At 38.7% G+C, this 15,476-nt stretch overlaps 2 protein-coding genes across 4 annotated transcripts in view; both read right to left on the bottom strand.

Annotated features, from left to right (window-relative positions):
- Window positions 1-2: 2 nt before the first annotated feature.
- Window positions 3-7,597, bottom strand: aida (axin interactor, dorsalization associated). The gene is made up of 10 exons (XM_066677223.1): window positions 7,293-7,597; window positions 6,765-6,831; window positions 6,522-6,575; window positions 5,198-5,252; window positions 4,792-4,855; window positions 4,565-4,668; window positions 3,834-3,956; window positions 3,622-3,744; window positions 3,365-3,482; window positions 3-1,389 (listed from the first exon to the last, which is right to left on the bottom strand). The coding sequence occupies exons 1-10, from the start codon at window positions 7,397-7,399 to the stop codon at window positions 1,293-1,295; spliced, it is 912 nt and encodes a 303-aa protein (XP_066533320.1). The 5' UTR covers window positions 7,400-7,597; the 3' UTR covers window positions 3-1,292.
- Window positions 7,598-11,233: 3,636 nt separating this feature from the next.
- wasf1 (WASP family member 1) overlaps window positions 11,234-15,476 on the bottom strand; it is a 111,490-nt gene continuing 107,247 nt past the window's right edge. For all 3 annotated transcript variants that reach the window (XM_066676632.1, XM_066676631.1, XM_066676630.1), the window contains 2 exons: window positions 12,893-13,443; window positions 11,234-12,605 (listed from right to left, as the gene is read on the bottom strand). In XM_066676632.1, coding sequence (XP_066532729.1) covers window positions 12,448-12,605; window positions 12,893-13,443 — 709 coding nt within the window. In that variant the 3' untranslated portion in view covers window positions 11,234-12,447. The remainder of the gene's footprint in view (window positions 12,606-12,892; window positions 13,444-15,476) is intronic.

The following is a 15,476-nucleotide window of genomic DNA, read 5'->3' on the forward strand; positions in this document are numbered from 1 at the left end:
ATCGTTTAAATACTCATTAAAGGTGCCACTTTCATTTTGCTTGTCCCGGTTTTGTTGAGTGAGTAATTTTAAATTGTTTATGATCTGTTTATTGACAAAAACGTTCACGTTGGTCAGCCAAGACATTGTAATTAATATTGTTAAATTATTAAATGTATTTTTAAATTATTAGTTTTTTTATTTTGTCAGTTAAGTATGTGTTCAAAGGGATTAACAAATCACGTTGTTTTTAAATGCATTTTACAAAAATCCAAACTTTCAGGACAGGTTTATTGTGATAGTAGTGATCCCTACAAGGATGAAAATGCCTTCATCAACAAAGGTAAAAAAAATCACTGAATAATTAGATGAGTTTAAAAATTACACACTGGCCAGATTTAACTGGATCGCGTCCCAATTGAATAGATATGGTACAACTGGGGCCCACAACAGACATCTCTATCCAACATTATCATACAAATCCAGGCTTCCAGGGTGTCTATCTCCAACATTATCAGTTTCCAGCTGTTCGTTTCTCGCTTGTTAAAAGTTTACTTTACTAGTTATTCTTTAAAAATAGCAACATTATTTTAGGTTAGTTTTAACTCCAGTGAAAATGCCTGAAGCCAAATGCTTTACATATTTTACAGGCTTTTGTTTGAACTCACTGAACCTGCTCATGTTACTCTCCATGTCAGCTTTGCATTGGTTGAATATAACTTGTCATATAATTAGAATAGTTACGTCCATAGAATATGAAGGTAGTGATATATTTAAAACAAATTTTGAAATTTGAATGCTGGCATCCAGATATTTACTGAAAGATTAAGTGCTGTACTGCCATCCAAGTAAATTGGGTGTAATTTCTGAAGAAGTAATATAAGGCATGTTGAGCACTTGTTTTCAAGAGTGGTTTGGGGCTTAAACAATGAGCTGACAATGGGCCATCATCAGTGTTTGACAGGGGCACCTGCCCGTTTTGAAAAAGCCAATGTCTATGTCCTCTTTGATTCTTCCATAATGACTTTAGGGGACAAGGGGCAGTTTAGTTAAAAAGAAAAAAAAACATGGAAAGATATGCAGGAGATGTAAATGCTAGTTTCCAGCAGTCTTGGACACTCATTTATTAGATGGACACTGTGTTGTGATATAAAGCTTGTCTGAAATTACAAAGCTGAAGTCTCACATCCAGAGTTTGATATTGCTGTGAATGTCAAGAGATGTACCACTGTAATCAGGTAACAAAAGCTGGCAATTTGAAAAAAAAGTGTTGTCCCTTTGTGTCAGTCTCATGTTGGTCCATATGCCTTTGTTCAGTCTTTGTGCAAAGTCTGATGAAGGTGAAGGTAGAGTGGTTTCTTTGTGAGAAGGTTGAGCTTCTTCCTCTTGAAGTCAGTTGGTTTCTTGTACCTGAGATCACAGATCACAATCACCAAAATCTATTAAAAAGACAACACACTGGAAGAGATTAAAAAAGCAGGCCTGGAATATAGCAGAACATATTCATTCATTATCTGTAAGCGCTTATCCAGGTCACGGTCGCGGGGGTCCAGAGTCTACCTGGAATCACTGGGCGCAAGGCAGGAACACATCATGGAGGGGGCTCCAGTCCTTCACAGGGCAACACACACTCACACCTACGGACACTTTTGAGTCGCCAATCCATCTACCAACATGTGTTTTTGGACTGTGGGAGGAAACCCACACGGACACAGGGAGAACACACCACACTCCTCACAGACGGTCACCGGGAGCGGGACCTGAACCCACAACCTCCAGGTCCCTGGAGCTGTGGACTTTATATTATGAAGTAAATGTAAATAAAAGCTAAATTTTAAACAGCTCAGTTTCTCACTGCGTTACTTTGTTTGTATCCCAAACTGCACATTGGCACACAACAATATTGCATCATTATTAAAAGGACACTCAGTAGTGTAGAAGGTACAATGTAGGCCAGTGTGATTTGGGACACAATCAGCCAGCTCAAAGAGTTCAAACATTTACTGTGGAATTAAAAAATGTGAATACGGAGCTGGTAAATTAGTAGGATAAGCTCTGCTTATGTGATGAATATGTTTGTGTCATTCATAAATATATCTTTATCTGAGCCACAAATAAGTAGTACTAGTAAAAAGTAAAAATTAATCTATTCATTCAGGCCCATGGTCCCTCAACCAACCTAATTTTGATGTGGCAAAAAGCCCATAAACACTTATGGAGCACTAAACGTTACCTATCTGTGAGATGTAGAGCATTAATTATTTCCCAGAATCAGAAATCAGAGGCCAGTGCATATTTCTGAGAAAAGTATGAGCTTATTTATTTGATAACACATTGCAGCTTCTCAGTAATGGATTATTGACAGCTGCACAAACTTCATAACAATTATGTTGCATCCTCAGAGAAGAAACACCTGTAGATTTTTTTTTTCAGGTCAGAAAAAAAATGTTGATACTCTTCTCTCCCTTGTAGTATTTAAATATTGTTTTGTGTAGTGTCTCAAAGTGAGTAGTGTACTGAGATACGTATGGGATTCATAAGTGTACTTTTTTCTGTGGTTAACATTTTCGTTTAATGTATTCAACTCTCACATCCTGCCAGGTGTTGAACTAAGAAAACCTTTAGCTGAAGTTGGAAAACGGTAAACAATATCAGTAACATCGGGTACGCTAAAGTAAATCCCATCTCACCCCTTGCCTTAGCCCTAACCCTCAGTTTTGCCTAGGGTTAGGGGGTCTCAGTTTTTGCTGGGAAAGAGGGGTAGGGCGCAGGGTTAAGGTTATGTGGCCCTTGAACTACCAGAAATAGTATACTCAATACCCCAAGAATAAGAAGCTGAATTCAGCGTCATATCAAAAACGATAAATCCAGCTAATTTAATCAATTTTGAGCTGCACTGCTCTTTTTCATTTGTGTTCTGATGACACATCAAGCTATTGAAAGGGTGTCTCGTTTCGTAGGGGAAGATTGTACCCTTACACTGTCTAACTCCATTCCAAGGGGCAAGATGACACTTGGAAGCAAGGGTTAGGCATAAAAATAAGAAACGGGATTCACCCTTTGTAGTAAGTTAGTAGCTTACAAGGGAAAGAACAAGATGTCAGTTTTTGAGCCGTCTACATGGTCTTACTTGGCTTAGTTTAAGCCCCATTTCTATGTTTGTTTGGTTTTTTTTAAGCCCCCCCCCCCCCCCTCCCCACATGCAGATTCTGTATCAAATCTCTTCATGAGTATCTCCTGAAAAATGAACTTATTATAATATCAGTGTGCACAGCTGAATATCTGTCCACAATAAGTGCAGTGTTAAGTATCTGAGTTCACAAATGATAACGTGTCTACAAAGTTAATCGTGTAAATATATGATTATTCTTCATGCAGTACTCACAGCTCTATTACCATGGGACCGGGCTTGATCTCATCCATCTCCATAAAGGCAAAACACTTAGTGCTGGTGAATCTTTTCTTGGGCTTGTAGTGTTTGAATTCAAAGAATATAGCTGCACCTACAGCACAAAGATACACTGGGCTTTCAGTTACTTTTCCCAAAGACACTGTAAAACGTGATTACAATTAAAACAGAATGCCTTTATATGCTAAACATGTATGTAATGAACAATAATAGTTAATGGTAAATATTTTGACCTTTGGGTAGTTTTTCAACATGTTTCTGAATTTCCACATCTACACAGAAATGAATGTATGTGTCTTCTTTACGTGTTGCCACTGGAGTGTCCTGAACAGGGTTCAAATCAACACCATTCAAGTCTGTTGTAGAGAAACCCAAGATTAAATTCTGAGGAGAGGGAAGTATTTAACCAGGTCCATGGATTCATGAACTGGTATTTAATAATTACCTTTGACACTAATTGTCATGTAAGGATCTATACATTGTCCCGCATCTTTCAAACCAATCTTCTCGATTTTCAAAGTGAGAAGTGTCATTCCTGGTTCTGAGGGAAGCCGTGGTAATAAAGTACCTGTTAAAACAACATGAAAGTTTTTTAAATTCCATTATTCATTAGGGTACAGTACACCTTCACATCTGTAATCGAGCATCAGAAGCAGGTGAGATGTAAAAACACAGGGATGAGTTGCATTGCCGACTGAATGATGAGCATAACTGTACAGAACGTGAGCACTTATTTCTGCTCATATACCGTTTTCTCAACAGCAACTGTAACTCAGCTAGTGAGCAGACTGCATAGGCAGTGTTTGTCAGTATGCAAAGGCTTTGTAGTTATTGTGGTTATGAGTTGTTGTTTGTAGACAAAGAGTACTTGTAGATTAACGTGCTAGCTAGCTCTGTGGGCTCAGGCAATTTGTTTATGTTGCATACTATTAACCTCTTAAGTTAGCTGGATGTTGGAGCTGGGAACGATATCACACCTAAGCTGAGCGCACTCCAGTTAAACATTCAAGAAAACCCTAACCTTCAGTGGTCTGTTTACAACACGTCAAAACGGATAAATCAGGGGACTTTAATATCCCCACAACTCATAAATAACGAATAAATCTTTAATAGAGTGAAAATGCATATAAAGCCTGGGTGATAAGCTATGGCTTGACATCACATGTTTTAACATACCGGGTACTCTCGTGGGGAAGGATTGTGCTGATCCTATTCCAGTGGCTGTGTCCAACTCCTCTTCAATATCTAGATTCTCCTCTTCACCTGGTGCAAGGATTTTCCTAAAAATGGTGATTCAGAATCATAGGTGCTAGGGTTTTAAAAGTATAGAACTTCAGAATAACAAAAATTATACAAATCAATTCTTCAGGCCTTATTAAGCTATATTAGTCGTTTATATTTACCTCAAAGGCACTGGCTGGACATCAAAAGGGAAGTCTTTGTTGTAAGTAAGTATGTTCTTGATAACTATTAAAGAAAGATAAAAATAAATGGCAAAATCATTCAAAAATATTTTACTACCTCCATTACTAGATATCACATTTGCATAATACAAAATGTACTACACCAATATTTTTTCTGCTAGTCTGTATGCCTAAAATTTACCAACACTTAGGAAAAGCAGGTATAACACATGAACCAGGCATCTAAAAAATAAAGTTAACTGAATATACAGATACCTAAAAGTCTATATATAAATAATACATAGAATACTCTAGAACTGCCTTTACTAGCAATGACAAACACACAAACAGTTCCAATAGTGTTGTAAACCAATGTATGCATTTTCATTAAATATAATTTACTAACTGGGCTCCAGTTTCTTCAGGTCCTCCAGCTTAAAATCTTCTTGGGACTGTGTGCACTGAAAAGCAAATAAAGTAAAATGAATTTATCAGTCTCACTGACACGTACTGTTGATCTTAATCCATTTTAACCACTCAAGGACCTGGTCACTGTGCTTGCTGACTTTCCAAGCTAACACATCAATAATAAAGTATATAAGGAACTACTGTTATCATGAGAATTAGTTTGATTTAGTGAAAATATAAAAATACCCCTAATCAGCCTGAGTCTCATTCCTCAAACAAGTAGTAGCATTTCAGCAGGTGATATTACAGGAACCAACAGCATAACTTTGCCCTTGCACCTCACACGATTCACAAATGTCATGTTGGTGGTAAATAAAACAAAACTCATTTTGTAAATTTTCTTCATTTAACAGCACACCTTTTTTTTTAAACAAAAAGGACTGTCTACGTGGCCATGGTGACTGTTTTCTTTTTACAACGACATCACTTTTCATCTTGTAGAATTCCATATTTCCCAGAAGCCTCTGCATGAAAGATCCATGGACCTGGAGGTTGTGGGTTTGATTCCCGCTCCGGATGACTGTCTTTGAGGAGTGTGGTGTGTTCTCTCAGTGTCCGCGTTGGTTTCCTCCGGGTGCTCCTGTTTCCTCCCACAGTCCAAAAACACACGTTGGAAGGTGGATTGGCGACTCAAAAGTGCCCCCCCACACACACACCCTTCCCTCCACTGGTGCTTGGTGATGTAGGGAAAAATCTCATTTTCTATGGCATGTTTTTCTCTGTAAGTTTTAGCCTGTAGCTTCGATTATGATGTAGCTAACTACATGCTGTAACTGTTACTTTGGGTGACTAGACGTCCTCTTTTACCCGGACATGTTTTTCTAGAGCTTACACAGAACTTCGAGAAGCGTTTCGTTCACAAACTAGTCCCGCCCTCCCCTACTCCGATTGGTTCGCTTGAGTGAGAAGGGGGCGTGGTGAAGTAGCCTAAAATCTTCTGATTGGACGGTCTGAGTGTAGCGCTACCGTTATTGGTCGATAACCTTCTCTGTAAATATTTAATTGGTCAGTCTGCACGTCAGTAGTCCTTGTCTACGTCAGGCAAAGCTCATGTACCTACCCTCATCTCGAGCAGCTATGCCGAAACGTAAATGTAAGTTCTCGGATGAAGTAACAAAGAAATTCCCATGTTTTGTGTAGCAAAAAAGGTGTAAAGGACCTAAAAGCACACATAGGTTCAGCTAAGCATACAACCCTCCCCCTCGAGACGTTTGTCTTCTTTTTCACCATCTCTGATCTGGTCACCCTATGTTACTACAAACCTGTAAAGATGCACTTCTCATTTCAAGGCATGTTGCAATCTTTCCCAGAGTTTTCTGGTTAAAAAAAGCGAAAGGAACGAACAGTTACAAAAAGCATATGCATATATATATTTTTAAAATGCCAAAAATAAATGGTAACTAATAAGCATTAATGAATTTTGAGAATCCTTTTTATCTTATTTATATATTGTTTATTATTGTACTATTTTACATGTTGCTCTAGGCGATAGAAAAAAAACCCACCTTTTGCTCCTCTGTGAATTCATGTGAATTTGATGACTGGACTTCTTTCTGCAGCTGCCTTGCAAGTCTGTCCGAGGAATTACAATGAATACAAGAAAATAAAACTGAACACAGCGCTATGGAGCATAGTATGGTTCATTCACGATAAAAGCAAAGTAGTGTGTACGTTATAGAATAAAATATATCACTATTTTATGCCAATTCTTCTGGTAATGAAAACATAACCGTCCACAGTAAGTAAAGAGCTCCACCCACAGGAAAGAGAGGGTGTGGCGGTTATTCTGGAACCTAACGTTTCTGCGGGAGAGGGCTGTTTACTCTCCGAGAACACACTAAGAACATTTCAGCTTCATAAAGTATCACCAAATGGCCGTGTGGTATTTTATGACAACTTTAAAGTAAAGTTAACGCGTAGGTGTTGCCTTCTTCACCAGTGGATTTTTAGACCCCTGTGCGCTGAAGCAAGGCAAAGAGACTCAAAATATTTTTGCAATGCAGTAACAAAGCACAATAATATTCGCAGCTCACATTTGGTACTCGTCAATTGCCTCCACCAACTGCCCCCACGAATCAAAGTCCGTGCCCTTTTTAAAACTGGCGTGCCACTTCTGCACGGTCTTAGTGACATCGGACATCTTCTCGCGTTAAGCTCCGAAAAGTCGTCTCAGGTTAACATCGCTGGAGAGCTCCGAGAGCGTTTATTCCGCAGCTCGCTGCATTTCAGGGAGGGAGCTGCGGATAAACCGGGGTCCGTTCCTGAGGACCCAGCCCTTCTGCCTTCTGCCGCGCAACCAAACACACTGCATCACGGCACCGGAGGAAGTCCCGCTGCTTCAGAGGAGAAACGGCCAGTTTAAAAGTCTCGTAGGTTACTGACTGTCTTTATTCGAATGGAGAGCACACTCCCTTTGACTGGGAATCGACGTGAAAGATATTTCCACGTTTCAAATCTACCGTGGTGATATAATTTAATACCTATAGAAGGTTTGGAGCTTCACACATAAAATGTAACCATTCTTTAGCGTAAACAACCTAATCACATTCACAAGTTCATAAATTCAAATATTAAATAAATGAGACTGTTTCTATTGTGCTTTTATTATTATTATTGTATTCATGAATAAAACAGACACTTTCTTTAAAAATATTTGAAACCCTGCATTTATCCTTGTTACACAGACACCTTAATAAATAAATGTAATCGTACTATTAATAATATCCATATAAATGGCAATTGTTTATATGTAACTTTATTAAATATTTTTCAAAGTGCGAACTTGGAAGATGTCTAAAAAATGGATTCTTCAGTGCTGCAATTTATTTTTAAAATCCCAGTCAAGCTATTTTTTATTTAATTACTTTTGGGATATTTATCGTTTAAATATTATTATATTTTGTTTGTAGCTATATTCCCCTTTTTTAACTAAAACAATTCAGGCTGAATCTCAAATGACTCTATTTCCCTACAAAGGGAAAGATATTTTTTCAAGATTGATTTTACATTCAAATAGGTCACATAATTTACAAAAGGAGTAATATAGCTTATGGTTGAATTTACATATTATGATATCAATGGCTTTTTAATTGGACATATAAAGAACAATTTGGATATAGCAGTAGTTATTTCATGACCTACATAGTACACTACACAGGGAGCTAGGTCTTTCCCTGATATGGCCTGGAATATCAAAATAAAAGTCCCGAATGTCAAGCAATATGACTTCTTCGCCTGAACGATGTGTCCGTTAACGGTTAACTGAGGCTATTTCTGTATTAACTGGATTAACATTATTACTCCTTTAGTGAAAAAACCTCACTCCCCCATCCACCCAACATGCTAACAAAAACTGACAGGAAATATAAATTTACCAATACCATTTTTATCTCACTTATTTTTCAAACATTTCATTCAATAATTTATTCACAAAATATACAAAATTATGTACAGCACTCAAGAGCCAGGACTCAGGTAAAGAGTAAGGTAAAAACCTTGGTTTTGGTAACATTTATATTTATAGTAAAAAGATGACACTAATTCACAAGTAAATGCTGTAAACTGAGGCCTCCGTTTACAGATTTTTTCTCTCCCTAAATAACATTATATATATATATATATATATAATATTGGGTCAAGATAATCTCCCTCACCCATAGTGATTACACATAATTACAACAATGTTTTTTTAATGAAGAACATACTGGAAGACAATGGTTTCTTTTCCATTCAACGGAAACTGCATGTATTTGTTTCAGATAATATATGACAATTTAGACAGTTTGTTTACTTCTGAAAACTGGAAAAACTAGATTAAATGCTGGAAGAGAATAAAAACAAATGCTACCATGTTTAAATGTGTTTAAAGCAAAGTATTAAGATATGAATTAGATTATTAAATCCAATTAAATCAAAATTAAGAGTTTCCCCAAGTCTTAGAAGTTCCCTTTAAGGGAACTGGAAGTCCCTGCAGAGGGTAGTGAGGACAGCAGAGAGAATTACTGGGACTTCACTCCCTCCTATACAGGACATGCGAGAAGGTGCTGTCTGACCAGAGCTCAGAAAATAAACAGATCACTCTCACCTCAACATGGATTGTTCTAGCTGCTGGTCTCTGGAAGGAGGTTTTGAAGTCTTAGAAGCAGAACAGCCAGGTTCAGCTTCTTTCCACATGCCATAAGATTACGGAACATAAAACCGATTTATATACATTAACAATCAAATGTTTGGACACATCTTCTCATTAGTCATTGGTGGAATAGGGCTATTCACTGTATAGAACTGTGTACCAGCCCCAACATCAGCACAAACCAAGTTATGTTCTCAATCACATTAAGTAGACGAGCAGTTTTACTTTAACTTTTGACGAGGCCACAGCTGTTCACTGAAAACCATTCCAGGCGACGACCTCATGAAGCTGACTGAGAGAACACTGAGAGTGTATAAAACATATTCTGATTTGTTTAATCTGTTTTAATAGTTTTAATGTCTTCCATATTCATTTACAGTGTAGAATATAATAAAAAACAAAGAAAAACCATTGAATGAGAAGATGTGTCCTATCTTTTGACTGGTACTGTACATTCACAATTCGTGGAAAATGGAAACCTTAACTGAGTGGGTGTATTATATATATATATATATATATATATATATATATATATATATATATATATATATATATATATATAAACGGTTACAGATACAGACAATTAATGAATTAATATAATGTGAGAAGATGTGTCCTATCTTTTGACTGGTACTGTACATTCACAATTCGTGGAAAATGGAAACCTTAACTGAGTGGGTGTATTATATATATATATATATATATATATATATATATATATATATATATAAACGGTTACAGATACAGACAATTAATGAATTAATATAATTTTTTTTTACATTTTTGTATATATATTTTACTGCTTAGGGCTGAGCAATTATTAAAATATTAATTTAAATTGACATTCAGAACTTCTAATTGACATAATCTTTATGTCAATATCAATTATTTTTATTATCTTATGTCCCCACTTTGTGTTCATGTACCATCCCTTTAAAACCAAACTACCAAGCTGTAGTCACATGATTGTGCCCCTATCTGCCACATGGAAGCAACCTAAACTGAGGCCAACCACTTGAGCAACTCATACCAAAGAAAAACACAGCTTTCGTGGTTTGGACGTGCTGTTTTGACAATAATTAAGGAGACAAAAGAAAGTCAAATGTAAATGCTGTGAGAAAACAGCTTCAGTGACCAAAGCACAATCACACACCAAATATAAACAGTGCTCAAAAAACAAGAGGGGAACAAGCTCCCAGCGACATTAGAATAAATATCCCATATTTAATACAGGAGCATGTTTACAGAACAAGCCTCGTCACTGAACTATGAAGGTCAAAAATACAAAAACAAAATAATCGTATCATTAATCATCAATCGTAATCGTGGTCAAATGTACAATTAATCGTGATATTGATTTGCACTCATATCGCCCAGAACTATTACTGCTACTGTGATTTATGATCTACTCTGAGCCAATGAATTGAGTTATAATGTGCACTGTATCATGTACATTTGAATGACAGTAAAGTCTAAATAATTTTGAATACATAGAAATTAGAATTACAAATAAATTGGTGTTTCAGTAGTGAATCAAGAACACATTTGTCTGTGGTGTGTGGTGCAGTTCCCAAATGTGAGTGAGTGAATTACAAGCCCGTTCCACGAGGTCGCTTCAGTGTGCACCAACAACTCTTTTGTTGAATAACTTCTGTCCTGAATTAATTTGAACAGTAGGAGGCGCTGCTACAGAATATTTCATTTAAAAAATCTTTAAAAAGAGATATATTTAAATGAGCAGATGACTACACAACTTTATAAAAAACATAATTCATGATAAAAAAATGACAATGAAATCCACCATAACATAACATTAGCTTTTATTAATTCAAGCAAACTGTTACATTAAACAGTTACATAAGTTACAAGGTGTACACTTTAAATCTTTTTTTTTTTTTTTGCTTCTTCATCTTTTTTTTTTTTCTTTTTTTCTGGCTGGAACATAGAAACAGCTAATGCTTGTAGGAACGCAGGCAAAAAAGTAGTAACAGCACAGTACATTCATCAACTTAACGACACGTCTATGCAAACCATAAGGCAGAAGAAAGAGAAATGAACAGCAAATATCTTTTTCAGTTAGAACACTTACAGGTAGATGGTGGGGTCATTCATTCGCTGATGACCGGCAGGTGGAGACAAACAAAATTTGTATAAATGATAAGCTGGAACGGTCTCTCTGCTTTGTGTAAGTACTCTTTTTGCAGACAGTGCTTGTCTTTAGAAGCACAAAATACTGGGACTCAAAAAGACCCATCTGGCCTTTAGCTGTAGTGTTCTTTTATGTCTCACTGTTTAGGGTAGGACCCACTTAACTCTAGAATCCCGATAAAGCACAACCGTGTAATGCCACTCTATGCAGGATTCTCCTACAAGTAAATTATGCTTTATCCATTTTCAATCTTAACAACAAGAATCTCCACTCTTTTTTTTTTTTGACAATCATACAATGACATAACATCACATATTCCTCACAGATATGAAAAAGTATTTGCGTCCAATTTCTTAACAAACCATCCTACCGGCTTTTAAGATATGTGCCTTGGTTCTGGCAGGTATTTACTGGCCTAATTAAGATGCAAAATGTCCTTCCTAAACACACACATACACACACACACACACACAAACCACTCCAGTTTGGCTTACAACCAGAAGGTGGCAGCATAGCCTCAGAATTCAATAAGGTGCTCTTCGTTGCCCCTTTACATAACACTTCATAAAAATAACCGATAGTGTTGTTCCCCTTTAAAATTAGACGCAACATAACAGCTAGGTTATGTTCTATCATTCATTAATCCTATATGAGCAGTTAAAAATCTTCAGGATGGCAACATAAAACAAATCATGTATAATAAAATATGAAAAGAGAAAGAGCAAAGCATTCCGGTAAGAAAAAAAAAAAAAAAATAAAAACCCAATCAGGAGGTCTCCCAAAATGGACCACAGAGAACCATGGAAGAGGGACATAAAGAGTTAAATGAGACACATCTGTTAAACGGGAAGTCTCCTTCTTTGTTATCTTCCCTGCTCAAGATCCATCACTTCCCTCCCATGTTCTTCTCTCACTCCATCCAGTCAACCTCGTCGAACTCTGAGTCGTCTTCCGAGTCGCTGTACTCCACAGCAATGCGGCGGGACAGGATAGTGGCTACATCGTTACCCACGCGCTCGTGCTTGGCCTCTTGTTCCCTTTGCTCCTCTACTTTCCTCAGCTGAATACCTGAGAGAAGAGAAAATAGATATCACTTGTGACAATGATCCTGGTGAAGCTGAGGAATTGTCACAGGATTACAGCGTAACTACCTGCACCTGCAGTTAGGCTTTAAATTCATCATGTGAATAATGTACCCTATTAAATAAAGAATCAAAAACCATGAATCGAAATGGTACACCTAGCCACTTTCACCTAGTGTTCCTTTAACTGTTCCAGTGATAAAACCCACAATAATCCACTGATTACGCATCATTCTGCAGCACAAAGAAACAAGAGCAGGATTAATGTCGTACCTTTACGAATGGCTTCTAATAGGACGCTGCGTGCATCGCTGATAGGTGGCAGGTTGGCAGGATGCCGCTTGACCTCGTGACCCGAATGAGTGGGCGGAGACGAAACCGCTCCAGGGAAGGAAGGCACAGGGGGCGGGCCTGCAGAGCAGGGGGAGGAGCTTCTGGCTCCTGGGAGAGGCAGAGGAGGAGGAGGTGGAGGAGGGGGTAGAACGGTACCATCTCCCATTCCTGGCTGCAATGATTTATCCTGCTGGAGGCGGGCTGGGGAGGAGTGGAGGGGTGGGGCCACAGGAGGAGGGGCAGGGTGTAATACACCTGGGGCAATTTGAAGAGGCGCTGGAGGAGGGGGGATAGCTGGGGGCTGCTGACAGGGTAGGGGTGGGATTGGGGGAGGAGGCGTGCCCCGCATGCTGGGCCCTGTGAGGGTGGATGGGAGAGGGGGAGGGGGTGGAGGTAATGGAGGGGGAGGAGGGGGCGGGGCATTGGGGTTGAGGAAGACTGGAGTGCGGGCTGGAGATTGAGGACGACTGTCTGAGAAACCTGAACTGGAGCTGTGTTTGAGAGAGAGAGAGAGAGAGAGAGAGAGAGAGAGAGAGAGAGAGAGAGAGAGAATAAAAAAAAATGTATTTTCTCTCACGTATTTGTCCACTTCAGACAAGTCCATCCTTGCTCTGTTTGACTGTATGTAGATGGTTCTCAGAGAGTACAAACACATTTAAATTACAGACACAAAATGGATGTTCTTGCTATCAGTTTGTCCAATAGAATTACATTCCCAATCTTTAAAATGTAGCATTATTCATTCATTCATTCATTATCTGTAACCCTTATCCAGTTCAGGGTCACAGTGGGTCCAGAGCCTACCTGGAATCATTGGGCGCAAGGTGGGAATACACCCTGGAGGGGGCGCCAGTCCTTCACAGGGCAACACACACACTATCACACATTCACACCTTTGAGTCACCAATCCACCTACCAACGTGTGTTTTTGGACCGCGGGAGGAAACCGGAGCACCCGGAGGAAACCCACGCAGACACAGGGAGAACACACCAACTCCTCACAGACAGTCACCCGGAGCGGGACTCAAACCCACAACCTCCAGGTCCCTCCATAGGTGGGGCATATTAACTAAAAATTTTAATTAAATTCCTCTGCTTTATCTTACAGTGTCAGCTGTGTATGATTTAGGAACACCACCCAGATAGCAATATATGTTTGGCCCAAGTCTTATAGCCTACATTTGGCCTTGAAAACAGGCTTTGACTCAGGTTGGTTTCAGGTCCACATTATATGGGCTAGATGTCAGGTGTACTGTAGGCCAAATCAAGTTGCCCAAATCTGGCCCAAATCAGTGCCTAAACTGAGCCGTAAACCCTAAAATGGGAACAGATTTGGCCTGAATTTATCAGCTATATGGGCAGCCGTTACACAGGTGAGGAAGTTTTAGGACCTACGTTTTATACTTGTGAGGTGGTGTCTGCGTTACTCCGCAATTACGTTGCCAAAGTGCAAGTGCTGCATCACCCTCATCTTCTTCCACCCTGTGTAGTTTAAAACGTAGTGGTGTAGTAGCATTAGTTTACATGTGGTGCCAGAAAATAAACAAATACAAAGATGGCACTTTTTCCCGTGTATTCCTACTCCTCATAGCAAGGTTTCTTATCCCCCAGAGGCATCCATATTTTAACTCGTTTCACATTTTATTGCTTTTATTCCAAACAATGTCTCTCTCTGTGTATTTATACTGCTGTCTGCTGTCTCTACTGTGGGGGAAACGAGTGCATATTTCTGGACTCAACTTGATCCATGTTCGTCCAACTGCGCACCAATCACAGTCATTGCAGTTTGTGTAGACACAGTGCGTAGTTAAGGCCCATGATCTAGCACGGTGGGCTTGCTCAGGCTGAGAAACGAACCTCCGTCTGCTATTTGCTACCCACTACTCTGTACCAATAGTGTATGCTACTCCTGAAAAGCCCGGCCAAAACAGTCCTGTTTGTGTCCGTGTGTAACTGTAAAAGACTAAAAGGTTGAGCTCTGAAACATACAGACAGATTGAGAGAGAAAACCCTAGTCAGGTGTTTTTGCTGTGAAATGTTTAGATCCTTAGGGCTATAAATAAAACAAGAACACACATACACACACACACACACACATCTGGGAGGAGTAAGGGTTATTTCTCATGTGTTTTGAACTGGGTCACCTCTGCTACAAAGCCAAGAGAAATGCTAACTCATGAAGAGAGAGAGAGAGAGGTACATTTGAGATTTGAGTAAACAGCCAAAGAACCTCTAGGAAAGAGTGAGTACATAAGAAAGGCAGCACAACTCGGCAAACTTCCAGGTATTATAACACCGATTTCTGTATGATTATCCTTATGCAGGGTACAACTGTGCTACTCTGTAATGCATATAAACACTCCAAATGATTCCCAACCAGTTTTAAGTAAGAGCTGCATATGTATAAAAAGCAACATATTTCTTTAAGGAGACCAACAAAATGTCATAATCTCATAATGTGGAAAAATAAAATGTTCTTATCAACGTGGGTTCCAATGGTGTGAATCATTGCTAATGTCACCTA

Source organism: Hoplias malabaricus, chromosome 7, assembly GCF_029633855.1.
Source record: "Hoplias malabaricus isolate fHopMal1 chromosome 7, fHopMal1.hap1, whole genome shotgun sequence".
NCBI lineage: Eukaryota > Metazoa > Chordata > Actinopteri > Characiformes > Erythrinidae > Hoplias > Hoplias malabaricus.

Excerpts from the sequence above, each read along its gene's own strand:
- aida (XM_066677223.1), bottom strand. The coding sequence starts at position 7,399 with ATGTCCGATGTCACTAAGACCGTGCAGAAGTGGCACGCCAGTTTTAAA. Across the intron at positions 5,253-6,521 it reads TGAGAAGTGCATCTTTACAG|TGCACACAGTCCCAAGAAGA; the intron begins GTTTGTAGTAAC and ends TTTGCTTTTCAG. Across the intron at positions 3,483-3,621 it reads TGTTGAAAAACTACCCAAAG|GTGCAGCTATATTCTTTGAA; the intron begins GTCAAAATATTT and ends TTTGTGCTGTAG.